Source organism: Dermacentor variabilis, chromosome 2, assembly GCF_050947875.1.
Source record: "Dermacentor variabilis isolate Ectoservices chromosome 2, ASM5094787v1, whole genome shotgun sequence".
Classification (NCBI taxonomy): Eukaryota; Metazoa; Arthropoda; class Arachnida; order Ixodida; family Ixodidae; genus Dermacentor; species Dermacentor variabilis.
The window spans coordinates 99,292,277-99,307,684 of NC_134569.1; the positions used below are offsets into that span (position 1 = coordinate 99,292,277).

A 15,408-nucleotide genomic window follows, 5' to 3' on the forward strand; every position below is an offset into this window, starting at 1 on the left:
TTTCAGTCGTACTACGTGTACGACCTCTGGGCGAGTCCTGCGTCCTGTGGAGCAGACTTGGCCTTCAGGAGTTACCTTGTAATTAAAGGGACTTAACCGGCGAAGTACTCTGTAGGGGCCAAAGTAACCCCGCAGTAACTTCTCCGAAAGACTGGGCGCTTGTATAGGCGTCCATACCCACACTTTGTCTCCGGGGTTGTACTGTACCTCTCTTCGCTCTAAATGGTACCTGTTTGCGTCGACGTATTGCTGTTGTACGATACGGTGCCTTGCTAACTGCCATCTTCTTCTGCCCTTTCTATGTACTCACTAACGTTAGGGTCCTCTTCGGTGCTGTTGTTTACAGGTAACATCGCGTCTAGTGTCGTTGTTACTGTCCGACCGTAAACAAGTTCAAATGGCGTAAAATGTTTCGCCTCTTGTACTGCAGTATTATACGCAAAGGTGGCATGTGGTAGAATACTGTCCCATGTCCGATGCTCGACGTCCACATGCATTGAGATAATGTCAGCGAGCGTTCTATTGAGCCGTTCAGTCAGGCCGTTTGCGGATGGTACGCTGTAGTTTTTCTATGAGCAGTACGTGTTAGTTTCATAACAGACTGCATAAAACGGGCCACAAAAGCTGTTCCTTTGTCTGTTATGAGTACCTTAGGTGCGCCATGTCATAACACTATGTGTGTGAGAAAAAACTGAGCCACTTCAATGGCGGTTCCTTTTGTAAAAGATGAGGTCTCAGCATAGCGGGTCAGATAATTGGTTGCTACCACAATCAACCACTTTCCTGAGGTTGAAACAGGAAATGGTCCAAGTAAATCCATTCCTATTTGTTCAAATGGCGCTGCTGGTGGCTGTATCGGTTGCAGAAAACCTGCTGGTTTGAGTGGCGGCGTTTTGCGCCTTTGACAATTTCGACACGATTTGACATAGTGCTGCACTGAATTCATCAACTTCAGCCAGTAATATTTCTGGTGGATTCTCGCCTGAGTCCTACTAATGCCTAAGTGGCCAGCTGCAGGGTCATCATGGCAAGCTTCTAAGATCTCATCTCACAGCGATGGTGGTATGAGAAGTAGAAAAGTCTCACCACTGTGCTCGAAGTTTCGTTTGTAGAGGACGTTGTTCTGGAGGACATACGAACACAATCCGCGGAGGAAAACTCGAGGCACTTTCACTTGTCGACCCTCCAGTTACTCTATGAGCAGGAGTAATTCCGGATCAGTATGCTGATGATGAGCCATTTCCGTCGTATTCACAGCCCCAAGAAATGGGAAATCTTGCTCGTATTCAGGTGACGTAGCTTCGATTGGTGCGCATGATAAGCAATCAGCATCATTGTGCTTGAGACCGGACTTGTAAACGACCATGATGTCATACTCCTGTAGATGCAAACTCCATCTAGTGAGTCTTCCAGAAGGGTCCTTGAGGTTCGCCAGCCAGCACAATGAGTGATGGTCACTTATGGCTCGAAACGGTCTGCCATATAAGTATGGCCGGAACTTGCTGATGGCCCATATAACCGCCAGGCATTCCTTTTCTGTCGCTAAGTAATTTGTCTCGGCTTTCGATAAGGTACGGCTTGCGTACGCAATGACTTTTTCTTCTCCATTCTGCCACTGAATAAGTATGGCACCGAGACCAACCTTACTTGCGTTGGTGTGGACGTTCGTTTCGGCATTTTCATCAAAATGTGCAAGTATAGGAGGACTCTGCAAACGTCGTGGTAGCTCAGAGAAGGCGTTTTCTTGTTCTTTCTCACCAATGGGACATCTTCTTTTGTGAGGTGCGTAAGTGGTTCAGCAATTTTAGAAAAATTTTCTACGAAATGCCTCTAGTAGGCACACAGCCCTAGGAAACATCTAATAGCTTTTTTGTCTCTTGGCTTTGGAAAAATTTCTACTGCAGTGATCTTCTCAGGATCGGGGCGGACGCCTTCAGCACTGACAATGTGTCCAAGAAAGCGGAGCTCGCAAAAGCCGAAGTGGCATTTTTCGGGTTTTATGGTCAATCCCGCCGTGCGAATAGCATCCAGAACTGCTCCCAGTCGATGCACATGCTGCTCAAATGTAGTGGAGAAGACCACCACACCATCAAGGTAGACGAGGCACGACTGCCATTCCAGTCCGGAGAGAACAGTGTCCATCATCCGCTGGAATGTGGTGGGTGCAGAACACAGACCAAATGGAAGCACCTTAAACTCGTATAGACCATCCGGTGTCACAAATGCTGTTTTTTCGCGATCTCGCTCATCCACTTCTATCTGCCAGTATCTGCTTTTGAGATCCAAAGAGGAGAAGAAGTAAGCATTGCGTAGTTTGTCCAAGGTGGTGTCGATGCGTGGGAGTGGATAAACATCCCGCTTCGTGACGAGGTTGAGTTTCCTGTAATCAACACACAATCGTAGGGTGTTATCCTTCTTTTTGACCAGGACTACCGGAGATGCCCACGGGCTATTGGATGGCTGTATTACATCGTCCTTGAGCATTTCCTGTACTTGACTTCTTGTCGCTTCTCTTTCTTTGGGAGCTACTCGGTACGAGTGTTGGCGCACTGGTCTTGCAGGTTTTCGACCACAATGCGGTGTTTTGCGACGGGAGTACGATGGACTTTCGATGAAGTCAAAAAGCAATCTGCAAACTCTGTGACCATGTTCACAATCTTATCTCTTCGTAGTGATGACAGCTCTCAGTCAATGTCGATAGAGGTAAGGACACTGTCTAAAGTGACAGAAGCTGGTGGTGCTGCATCGAGGATTGACACATCCGCAAGTTGTGCATAGTCATGAAGAGACGCTATGGCTGTTCCCTTTGCCACATGTTGTGCCTCATTGCCAAAGTTAGTCAATAGGATGTCCGCACATCCATTACGCAGGTGAACTAGGCCTCTTGCCACGCATATTTGCTTTTCCAGTAGTAGCCCGATATTTCTGTCTGGAAGTCCCTCATAGTCACGAAATACGTCGCTCCTTACAATGACAGTCACACTGCACCGTGCCGGCACCATCACGTGTTCATCCACAATACGGAGAGAGGAAATATGTGGCTGTTCTGTATCAGAAATGGTAACAGCATTTTCTGTGGAAAACAACACGCATGATTCTTGCAAGTCGATAATTGCACCATTCGTTTTCAAAAAGTCCATGCCCAGTATCAGATCACAGGAGCACTCAGGGAGAACAATAAAGCTGCTGACGTATGTAAAGCCTCTAATTCCGATTCTTGCAGTGCTCATTCCTACGGGGTCGACTAAGTGTCCCCCCGCTGTACGTATTGGAGATCCGGTCCAATGGGTCAATACCTTTTTCGGTTTTCTGGCGAGTACACTGCTAATAACTGAATAGTCCGTACCAGTGTCTATCAACACAGTCACTTCGAAGTCGTTGATGATAACGCGCAACTCGGAAGTAACGGCGTTATTGCTGCACTTGTTCGTCGTTTCATCTCTGCCGTCTTTTCGGACTGGCGATGGAGGGCCTTCGGTGTTCCGGGTGTCAACGGCCTTGCCTCCACAGGTCGCTGGCTTTAGTTTTCCCGTCGCGGACTTTGGGAGCAACGCTGCGATGAAATGGAAGAGGGTCGCGAACTGGGCGACTTATGATGCATAGGCGCTGCCGATCGAGGTTCATGTTGCTGGGAGTTCCGAATAGTTTCGCGCTTAGATAAGAATGCTTCAATTTCATAAGGGGGCTCACCGTTTCGAGGGCAAGGCGCATTCACAGAGAAGCCACGCAGTCCTACTCGGTGGTACTGGCATTCCCGGTACAGGTGACCAGCCTCTCCACAGTGGTAGCAGAGGGGACGCCGGTCTGCAGTGTGCCATACATCGCTTTTACGTGGGCTTCCTTCAGGCATGGGCGTCCCATTGCGAGGAAGTACCTGGGGTAATGTGGCCGTTCGTCCGAAGTCGGTGCGTCCTAGGTCCTGACGTAAAGTTTGGGTGTACGATATCCGCGGATGACGCTCTGGCTGTGCACGGGGCCGTACCTGAGGCTCTGGCTCACAAATTACTTGCCGGACTTTTTCGCGTATGACATCAGCTAGTGAGGACACCGTAGGAGGGCTTTGGACCAGCTGCAGTTTCTGCAGCTCTTCCCTAACGACGGACCTCACCATTTCGCGTAGGATGTCCATGTTGTTGAGGAGGGCTCCTGACCCAACGTCAAATGATGCGACGCTTACATCTCGGTTGTACTGCCTCGCACGCTGCTGCAGCGTATTCTCCATCGTCGTCGCCTCTGATCGCAATTCGGCTGCAGTGCAGGGCGGATTATGAACCAGGCCGGCAAAGAGTTCCTGTTTCACACCGGGCATTAGGTGCTGCAATTTCTTGTCCTCAGCCATGTTTGGGTCGGCTCGGCGGAAGAGGTGGGTCATGTCTTCAGTGTACATGGTCACGCTTTCGTTGTTCCACTGGTTCCTCGCCTGAATAGCGGCTTCTGCCCTCTCTCTGCGAACCGTGCTCGGGTAGGTAGCAAGCAGCTCTCGTCGGAAGTCGTTCCACGATGATAACGACGCTTCGTGGTTTTGAAACCACGTGCGTGCAGATTCCTCCAGCGCGAAGTACACATACCGGAGTTTCTTTGCCTCCTCCCAACCGTTACACCTGGCGACATGCTCGAAGTTTTCGAGCCAGTCCTCGGCATCCTCGAATGTGTCCCCGTGAAAGGATTCCGGCGTCCGGGTTGAGTCAATGACGCGTGAGGAGGGATTACTTGGGTAGCCATCACACTGTTACCTAGGCTGACTGCCGCCGCTGCCCTTGATGAATCGGCGAGAGGACCAAACTCGGGGGCCTCACCTCGTATGCGGCGGCTCGTGCGTTGGTGGACAGACGTTAATTCCGTTGGCTCCAAACTTCGGGGATCTGGGCTACCTTCCCTGGCGTGTGTGGGGCTTGGAATCATACCCGCACCTCCACCAGGTATGTAACCAACAGTTACAACAGCCGTTTCTATGAAAACTAATTCATTCTGGGCGAACCTGTGCCCGTAAACAAAAACTGACTGAATACTCAACAGCAACAACAAAATGTTCCTCGAGCTACGCTTCTTTGAACGACGTTCTCTTTGTCGCCTCCTGTCACGTGCCAAGCGTCCGATTCTCGCGCACGAGCCGCCGGTCTGTCAGCACCGGCCCAGCGTTGCCTTAAGGTGCTTTGCTGGACGCTCGCGGTGTGGTGGCTCTTTGAAACGTAGTTGGGATGTGTCGGTCTCCTTTTTCTCCTCGCAATGCTGACAGCATGGGGCAGAGACTTGAAGTCTGACAAAGAAGCTTGGGCACAAATTAAGGACCGCGCAAAGAGCAATGGAATGAAGATTGCTAGGCATAAGGTTTAGAGACAGAAAGAGAGCGGTTTGAATCAGAGAACAAACAGGTATAGACAATATTCTAATTGACATCAAGAGAAAAAAATGGAGCTGGGCAGGTCATGTAATGCAGAGGTTAGATAACCGGTGGACCATTAGGGTTACATAGTCGGTGCTAAGAGAAGGGAAGCACAGTCAAGGATGGCAGAAGACTGGGTGGAGTGATGAAATTAGGAAATTCGCACGCACTGGTTGGAACCGGTTGGCGCAGGACAGGGGTAATTGGATATCTAGGGAGAGGCCTTCGTCCTGCAGTGAACATGAAACAGGCTGCTGCTGATGATGATTTTGATGATGATGATGTGTAAAACCATGCTTTCCTATTATCTGTTGCCAAAAATTAAGTAAGTTGTTGCTTTCATGTGTAAGCGATGTGACTGAAGTGTATGTTAGTGGAAAACATCATTGCTTTCACAACAGAAATGGGTGTTCAGTTTTAATATGTCTTATAATCATGATTGAGTTAAAATCAAGCTTGATGGTAGCCATACAGACTATAAAAATTACACCTATTATATTCTGCACATTGTTTTGCTACAGTCAGTTTTGTTATACATGTACAAGCATATGTAAAATATACTCTTCTAATACGAAATGACCAATGTAACTGTTTAGCTGGCTTATTCTTGTTTTTTAGCAGTTGACATGGCTGACTTGGTTTAGTATTGACTTATAAAGAGCTGTTCTGTGTCACTTATTGAGAGCGGTTGTTACCCAAAGAATGGTTATGTCCAGTGCTATCCTGGTTTTTTCTTTAGGTCAGTAGAAGGAGCAATGCCTATAACGGAGTGACATGTGTAACCAGTTTTACTGTCCCATGCATTTAATTGTATAAGCACCTTAGTGTAATATTTTATAACATGATCTTGCTTTTGTCGCATTATTGCTGCTTGGTCATAGCAAGTGCAACATGTTTTCAATGGACATTGCTGCAGGGCTGATGGTAGTTTGCAAGTTTTTAGAGAATGTGCAGTGTGCTGCACATTCTCTGAAGCATCTGCCATGATACGAGGCAGAAACCTGGAGGCTTACTAAAAGGGTTCTACTCAAATTGAGGACGACACAACGAGCTATGGAAAGAAGAATGATAGGTGTAACGTTAAGGGATAAGAAAAGAGCAGAATGGGTGAGGGAACAAACGCGAGTTAATGACATCTTAGTTGAAATCAAGAAAAAGAAATGGGCATGGGCAGGACATGTAATGAGGAGGGAAGATAACCGATGGTCATTAAGGGCTACGGACTGGATCCCAAGGGAAGGGAAGCGTAACAGGGGGCGGCAGAAAGTTAGGTGAGCGGATGAGATTAAGAAGTTTGCAGGGACGGCATGGCCACAATTAGTACATGACCGGGGTTGTTGGAGAAGTATGGGAGAGGCCTTTGCCCTGCAGTGGGCGTAACCAGGCTGAGGATGATGATGATGATCTGCCATGAAATTGTGCGTAGCAAGATTGAAACGTTGTTGAAATTTTCCCCCTCAAAGAAGAGAATGTTCTTGTGATAATGCGTAGGCCTCGAATTCTATGTCGCATTCATTTTTGTCTACACGATAGGCACACAAGTGCATTGCATTCACCCACTTTGGCTCCATTATCATATGGCAAGGAGAAATGTTTTGTATCATGATGTGATGTACATAATGGCTGAAAATCAGTAACCACCCAATTAGAATAGCAAGGGGACAAAAGATTGCTGCCCTCTATATATCATTTCCACGAACTTGATTATGTAAGGTTTATTTTAATTTTATATTCATTTTGCCCTTCTTCATTGACTGGCATGATGCCAGGTCTTCACTATTGCGAGCTTTGGCCACTTGGTGCTACTGGTGATAAATTAATAGAATTGAAAGAAAATAATGTTTACAGAATATGGTCCCAGCTTAGCAGCATGATGTGGCGTACCTTAAAATTAAGCAATGCACTTCTTTCTGTCTTCCCAAAGATGATGTACGCTGTGAAACCTCAGGAGGACTATGTTTTCTCTGCATTAGTCACCGTGTTTCAGATACATCGAAATCAAGGTCCCGGGTAAGTGCATGGTCTTCATTGCTTCCCTATCAAACACCTACTTATCACAAAAGCGCTTAGCACCTTGTATCCATTATGTACGTTAAACTTATGCGAATTATGCCATTGAGATAACTTTTGTAACTTGCAAGCAGCGCAGGATACTGAGCTGCACATATTCATTAAAACCGCTCGTTTTTCATAGATACCTCCAACCTTTTTTGTTTTGAGTGCAGTGCATGAAGCAAGCTGATCAGCACCTCAGAGGTGTTCTTCATGCCCAAAAAATTTCCTTGTCTGCTTGGGCACCTTGTGAGAATCTTTATAGCTAAGGAAATTTAGCAATTGCTTGTTTGATCACCATAATCTATGCTATGCTTATCAGTGATGTTTAAATATTATCTTGTCTTCTAGCAAAATTAGTAGCTTGCTAATGCTATGGCATGGGACTGCTTATCAAGATATCTTGTAGGAGCATTTATTCACTGTAGTAATGGGCGTGTAACTGCACTTTTAAAACCCTTTACCTCTCAGGGACATCCTTGTCTTTTGCACGGGCCAAGAGGAAATTGAATCAGTTGTCCGAGCTGCCAGGGAAACGAGGCTTCAGCTTGATCCAGGTACTGTGAAAATACACCTAATTTCTTGTTGTGGGGTCTCTCACACCCGTACTCTTGGGGACAAAGGAACGACAACACAGTAGTGCAAACAATCACAAGGGCATTTATTGCACCTTTCATAGATCAGTGCCTGCTAGCCGAGTTGCTATCCGCAAAACATGCCGATGGGCGCGCGACAAATCTAGAAGTCCGACTCACCGCGACCGGAAGCGGGCGAATATGTTCGCCCCATGCTGGATCCCAACGTCTGGTCCTTCGCGTGTATGGTCACGCGAATCGTGGCGCGTTCGAAGGCGGCCACGCGAGGCGGTCTCGCAGAAGCATGGGTCGCCGCGCGCGCGCGCGCGCGGGACGTCCACGCCGCGCGTCGACCCGCCAGGGAAGAGGGTCGCTCCACGCGCGGCACGGCACGTCCGTGCTGCTTGCTGTCTCGACCCCAAGAGCGACAGAGCGCCTTGTCTCCCGGCGCCCGAGTAACCCCGCAGCGGCGCGACGCTCGCGCCATCTCTCGCACCGCGCTTGTACCACTCCAAGCGCCGCGGGCGCCAGGCCACGCGGCGGGCGAAGCCGCCCTGCAGGAGACGAGCCATGCGGGAAAACTAGATCTCAGGGGAGGCGTGAGAGTCACGCATCCCCACATTGTATACATCACCATGAGCAAAAGTTTCGAAAATGGTTGTTCTGCAGTGTAAGATGTACATGGTTGTGTGGGCTACATGCAAGTAACTAGAGGTGAAATGTTATTCAGCTTTCATCTTCATACATACAGTAGTTGTGTAAAAACAAGACTTCTTTTCCTGAAAGTGCTCACAAAATAAGTTTCTCGAAGCTGCACTCTGTTAGTCTAACATAAAGGTGATAATAGCTGTACTGACAAAATGCAATTGTTGCTTTTATGCATACTACTAGTGTCTCACATTTGTGAAGAAATTTGAATGGTTCACAATTTCGCCTCCCAGTGTTCATGCCCAATATAGCAGAAGGTAGGGGGAACAATGCACTCCCAGATAACCATACCAACAGTCTAGTTGCATGCGAAGGTGCAGTACCTCCCAGTTTTCGCTGGATGTTTGGCAGGTCACATCAGTGAGAAATTGAGGCACCAAATCTTGCTCCACTTCTTTTTGATCACATGCGTATATGCTCAATAACTACTGTTTGGGTTATTCAGGTATAGTGAGAACTAGCAACATCCAGTGATGTTTATGAAGTATGATTTCTTACAACTTTGAGGTCCTGAGATTTCTCAATGTAGTTCAGTTTATTCCACTTTGTACAAACCAAGCAGAGCATTGTCCTTTATCATAGAGCATCTTGCTGGTTTGTGTTTTGTGTGCACTTGTGTGGGAATAGCTAATAGTAGCATGCAAAAAATATGCTTTAGTAGAAGCAGTGTGTAAAGTAGCCTTCCTTCTTTTTTCTTTCTTCCTTTGAAGGGGAGCAAAACCTCCTAGCCCTGCCTTTGTATGCCGCTCTTCCTTCAAGTTTGCAGCTAAAGGTGTTTCAGCCTGCAACAAAGGTATTTCAGACTCACAAATCTCCTGTTTATTCAGTGGTGCATACCTGTCAACTCTTTTGAATTTGCTGAAAAGTTTACAACTTAGACATCGTTCTACAATTTTACAAATGTTTGTGAAGTTTTACAAAACATAAATTCTGTTCACGAAGTCTTGCCCATCAACCTCTGATCATTACAGCATCGCCGATAAACCTAAAGAATCATGGTCTGATTCTGAGCAAATTATTATTGCACATTGTAGACAGCATTTAGATGTACAAATAGAGCCGCGTGATATTGAACGTGCACATCGCATTGGGTCTTTCCAAACTGGAAAGTCCAGGCCTATAATTGTGAGGTTCGCTCACTTTAAAAGCAAAGATCTTGTCCTTTCTTCGGCTCGTAAGTTCAAAGGTACGTGCTATGCCGTTGCACAAGATCTCGCCCCAAGCACGCGCCTTGCCCAGAAACACCTCATCGAGTTTGGAAGGGCCCGTAAACTGCGGTTCAAGTTGCGACATGAAAAGCTTATAGTAGGTGAAAAAACCTACTACTTCGACCACACTACTAACCAGGTCATTGAGGAACGCCTTTAGCCATCATTGAGACCAAAATGTACACCGCAACCACAGAACTGTCAGCCTTTATCATTCCTGCTCGCTAACATTCGAAGTGTTGTTCCCAAGCGTGATGCCCTGTGCAGTCTAATAGGCTCATCTTCTTGCGATGTCTTACTACTAACAGAAACATGGCTTAACACATCAATCGATGATACCGAAATTCTCCCTTACCTCTCGCATTTTGACATTTTTCGGAAAGATAGACCCAATAACTCGCGCGGTGGGGGTGTATTAATCGCCACTAAACGTAACCTACATTGTTCACTTGTAAACCTCTCTTCACAACTGGAAATGATTTGGATTCGATGCATTGCTACACACCCGCACATTCTGGTTGGTATTTGCTATCGGTCCCCTAGTACCGACAGTTCTTTCACGCCTTCACTTCATGAAGCCTTAAATACGTTAACTAAAACATGTCCTAACAGTCCTGTCCTTCTGTTTGGCGATTTTAATTTTCCAACTATTGATTGGTCCGATCCTGCCTCTACATTATCTAAAACCAGCCCCGGTAGTGACTTCTTAAACACGTGTATGACATTCGGCTTAACGCAGCTCGTCACTGCTCACTCGTCCAACGTTTTAGATCTTGTATTAACAACTCACCCTGATAACTTTACCCCTGTCACCTTATTGCGCGGTTTGAGCGACCACCTGACAGTACATGTTTCGTTTCGTTGCAATGTACTAAAGAAACAAAAAAATCGGAAAACACTTACACTCTATGATAAAGGGGACTATGTCAGCATGAACCGAGAATTATCTGAGTACTTCGATACGTTCGCCACTAACTTTCAACTAAATTCTCTCGAGTCGAACTGGCTGCTTTTCAAATCAGAGGTGCATCGCCTTATACGTCTTTACATCCCCACCATTACAATAACAGAAAGAACAACATCACCATGGTTTAATGTATCCCTCAAACGACTAAACAATAAGAAGAAACGGTTGTTTCGACAAGCCAAACGATCTAATTCTTCTTGCACATGGCAGAAGTATTACGCAGTCGAGAAAGAGTATGACAAGTTCACCTCTCAAACTAAACACAAGTTTCTTTCTACCACTTTACCAGCTATGCTACAAACTAACCCGAAGCGATTTTGGAAAACTGTTAATCCTAATCAGCGGAATGAGATATCACTTATCAATAGCTCCGGACTCCCGATCCCTGAGACTGAGGCTGCGGATCTTCTTAACAGAACATTTAGTTCAGTTTTTACTAATGAATTACTTGATGGCTTGCCCGATCCACCATACTTCGCATATCCGCTCATGCAAAATATCACATTCGATCCCATCGGCATTGTCAAAGTAATTGAATCATTGAAGAACTCGTCATCTACAGCAGTAGACGGTATCAATGCCAAAGTTCTAAAAAATACTAAACATGTGTGTAGCCTGTTTTTATCACTCATATTCCAGGAATCGCTTAACAGCGCTTCAATTCCACATGACTGGCAGGTGGGCAAGGTCATCCCAGTCTTCAAGAAAGGAAGCCGATCATCACCGAGTAACTACCGCCCTATTTCCATAACAAGCGTGTCTTGTAAAATAATGGAACACATTTTATACTCGCATATTGCTAACTTCCTAACATCCGTCAATTTTTTCCACCCAAGTCAACACGGTTTCCGCAAAAATTATTCCTGTGACACTCAACTTGCTCTTTTCTTGCACGACTTACATTTAAACCTAGGTCGTAACATCCCGACTGACGCAATATTTTTAGATTTCGAAAAAGCATTCGATAAGGTCCCTCATGGTCGTCTCTTAATAAAGTTATCGCGTCTTAACATTCATCCTTGTGTTCTAAGCTGGATTCGAGGGTTTTTAACTAACCGAGAGCAATTCGTATACGCTAACTCACACTCTTCATCCTTAACACCCGTGCTTTCAGGCGTACCTCAAGGTACCGTACTTGGTCCCCTCCTTTTCTTAATATACATCAATGACCTACCTTGTAATATTTCTTCTCATATCCGACTCTTCGCTGATGATTGTGTGGTTTACCGAGCAGTTACTAACCCCAGCGACCATTTGGCGTTACAAAATGACCTATCGCGCATACAAAACTGGTGTACCACTTGGCTCATGTCATTAAATGTTGCTAAAACCGTATTAATGTCTATTCATCGTCGCCGTAACTACGTTATCCCTAATTATAGCATCAATAACACGCAGATTGCAACAACGGATTCATTCAAATATCTTGGTGTGTACATCTCGCGTGACTTAACTTGGACCTGTCATGTTAACCACATAATAAACTCTGCTAATCGTACTCTAGGTTATCTACGCCGTAACCTCTTCCTCGCTCCTCCCTCTATTAAACAACTTGCTTTTCTAACCTTTGTGCGGCCTAAGCTCGAGTACGCCGAAGCTATTTTTGACCCCCACCACAATAACCTTATTAAAGCCCTCGAGTCGGTTAAGAACCGCGCGACACGATTTATCCTGTCAACTTATTCATACAATACAAGCATCTCGGCACTAAAAGCCCAAATAAACCTACCCTCTCTAGCCTCACGCCGTAGAATAGCCCGTCTTAATCTTTTTCATAAATTCTTTCATTCCTTGCCTTTTGACAACCCGTACATAAAAAGAGCACATCGCATTGCCCGCACCAGTCACTCTAATACAGTATATCCCCCACAAGCCCATACCGTTACTTTTCAGCAATCATTTTTTCTGCGCACAACACGAGACTGGAATGGCCTGCCCGCCGAAGTTGCCACTATCATCGACCCACTTGCATTCAAGCGACTCATCGGAAATATCTCTTTGTAATTTGTAGTATCTCTTTGTCACTAACTCCCCACTCCCTCATGTAATGTCTCAACAGAGACCTTTGAGGAAATGAATAAATAAATAAATAAATAAATAAATACCCTCGGGAGTCTTCTGGTTGTGAAAAGACACTAAAGGGTACCTGCTTCAAGGAAGTTTACTTGAACAAGTTCCCATAGTAGGCTAAATTAGCAATATCGATCACTGAAAACATAACTGTGATCCACAAAAGCAATGCATTGCTTTCCAATTCGTGCTGTTCCAAGTTTGCTGCTGCTTATGTGCCGCATCTAAAGGTAAATCATCATTAATACAGTCAACGACTGAGTTTCCAGACACCCGATTTTTCGGACATGCTCGATGATTCGGACGCCTTCACAGCACCGCCACGTATCTCATAGAGTCAATGTATAAGAACGTGTGAAATTTCGGACGCAAAAAACCTTCACTGTCCGATTTTCTGGACTCTCTGCTATGACCGCAGGTCCAAAACGTTATTAATCGAATCTACCACCACCGCCATTTTGATTTTCTCGCGGCCTCAAACCGGCACTCTCGCACGCAGATCCGCTGGCAGTCGTAGCCACCACAGCGGCAATGCTAAGCCTAGCTACATCGACATTTGCTACCAAGTGTCTTCCTGTTCGGTGCCGTATTTTTCATTGAAACAATTCATCGATGTTAAAAATGGCGCCGACTACGCCTTCGTAATCCTCGCCAATGGCTTCGAAGCTTGGACAGCACAGCGCGTTGCATTACAGCAGTTGTTGCGCGGTGAAGCATACCAAGAGTGGGAAGGGGTAATTATCACGGGACACTGTGTTTCCCTTAATTATACTACATGCGCGCACCTGTTGTCTACTATCACAGTACAAGCAGCAATATGCCTAATAGGTGTATTTGTAGGCCTTTATTGCCTGGTGCAATTAGAGCCCTTGGGGTTAGTAAAAGGCATGCATTCGTTTTTTTCGGACTGCCCGAATTTTTCGGATGTTTTCTTAGCCCATAGGGAGCCCGAAAAATCGAACGGTGACTGTAAAATACGTGTGTATCCCACGAAAGGTGTGTGTTTAGGGTGAACTTCTTAAAAATGCATGCTACCCTTCACCTCCCCTTCTTTTAGTGTTGTGTCTGCAGGATATATATTATTGTATTTAGCAGGTATTTCTGGGCATTATATAGTAGGCCTTTGGTACACTCGCAACAAAATACATTGTATTGACCGCATACACACGTAAGCGATACCATTTGGTTTCAGCTGCCATGTCCAGCAGCATTGGTATTATTAACACTGTGGGGGAGGCACCTGTTTGTACCATGTTTGTAAGTTAATTCAGTCTCTGTTAAACATACGAGATTGGTATAAGGTGTCCAAAGTTTGAATTAAAGGATGACAAATTGTTCAAAATTTTCATTAAAATATTGTTTGCTAGAAATGTCTTATCATCATGGTGTTCATGTCTTTGTAAAACAGCACCGTATGTATACAGCTAAGGTATGTTAATAGAACAGAGGAGCTTTTGGCTGTCATGCGCTGCAGCACTGTCTCATGATAACTAGTACATGCGTTATTGACAAGGGTACACACGTGCACACTACCAAGTGGCCAGAGGCGATGGATCGTTGGTATGCCCTCTTTGATAACACAGGTGGTTGTAATGAGATGGTGAAGCAGGTTTTGATGGCCACGCACTTGTGTGTCCTTGTTAACACATGTGAGCTCTGTACATGCTTGCAAAGCTCATATGCAGTGTGTTGCCTTTTTGATGCTGAATGGGCCCCATTCCAGGTCAGTAGATGTGGCTGCCAGTATGCAACATTACTTTGTATTATATAATGATAATCCTTTTCGGGGTCATGAAAAGGTTTGCTTTGCATTGTGCTCACTATCGTGCTTTAGTTATGCAAATTTGGTACAGGTTCCCTGCCTTGTTTGGATGCTTGCTTTCGGCACTCGTTGCACGCATTCTGCTTTGCACGGGGCATGAAAGTGTTAATAGCATTTTCCCCTTGCGCCTTGATTTGTTTCTTCCAAAACAGGGATGGAGAAAAGTGATCTTCTCAACAAACATAGCTGAAACATCCATCACAATTCCTGGCATCAAGTATGTAGTCGACACTGGAGTTGTCAAGGAAAGGTAACAGGCAAGAAATATCTATTAGGTCTTCATACTTGAAGGATAGGCAGTAAAACTGTAATTGTCAGATATTTTCAAACTTGAACCTCCTTTATGCTTATGCTATTGTACTGCCTATCCCAAAAGTAAAATTTCATCATTTCATCATCAACTATAGTTGGGTACAAATTTAGAAAAAAGGGAAGGCCCTGCGAAGATGACCGAAGCGCGACAGCCGATTGCCTCCACGACTAAAATAGTCCCGCTCAAAAAACCACGCTTCTCAAACGCACAATCCTCGCTTTAAAAAAGACTTGTATTCTGATGACTGGTTTGGTAGAGCCCTCGTGATTTGAATGCTACACCACATGCTGGATCGCGAGAGAAAAATAAC

General features: G+C 45.6%; 1 protein-coding gene across 1 annotated transcript in view; it reads left to right on the plus strand.

Annotated features, from left to right (window-relative positions):
• Positions 1-15,408, plus strand: part of LOC142570375 (ATP-dependent RNA helicase DHX33-like) — a 71,330-nt gene that overhangs the window by 15,214 nt on the left and 40,708 nt on the right. The window contains exon 7 of the mRNA XM_075678764.1: positions 14,938-15,035. Within this exon, the coding sequence (XP_075534879.1) occupies positions 14,938-15,035 (98 nt within the window). The remainder of the gene's footprint in view (positions 1-14,937; positions 15,036-15,408) is intronic.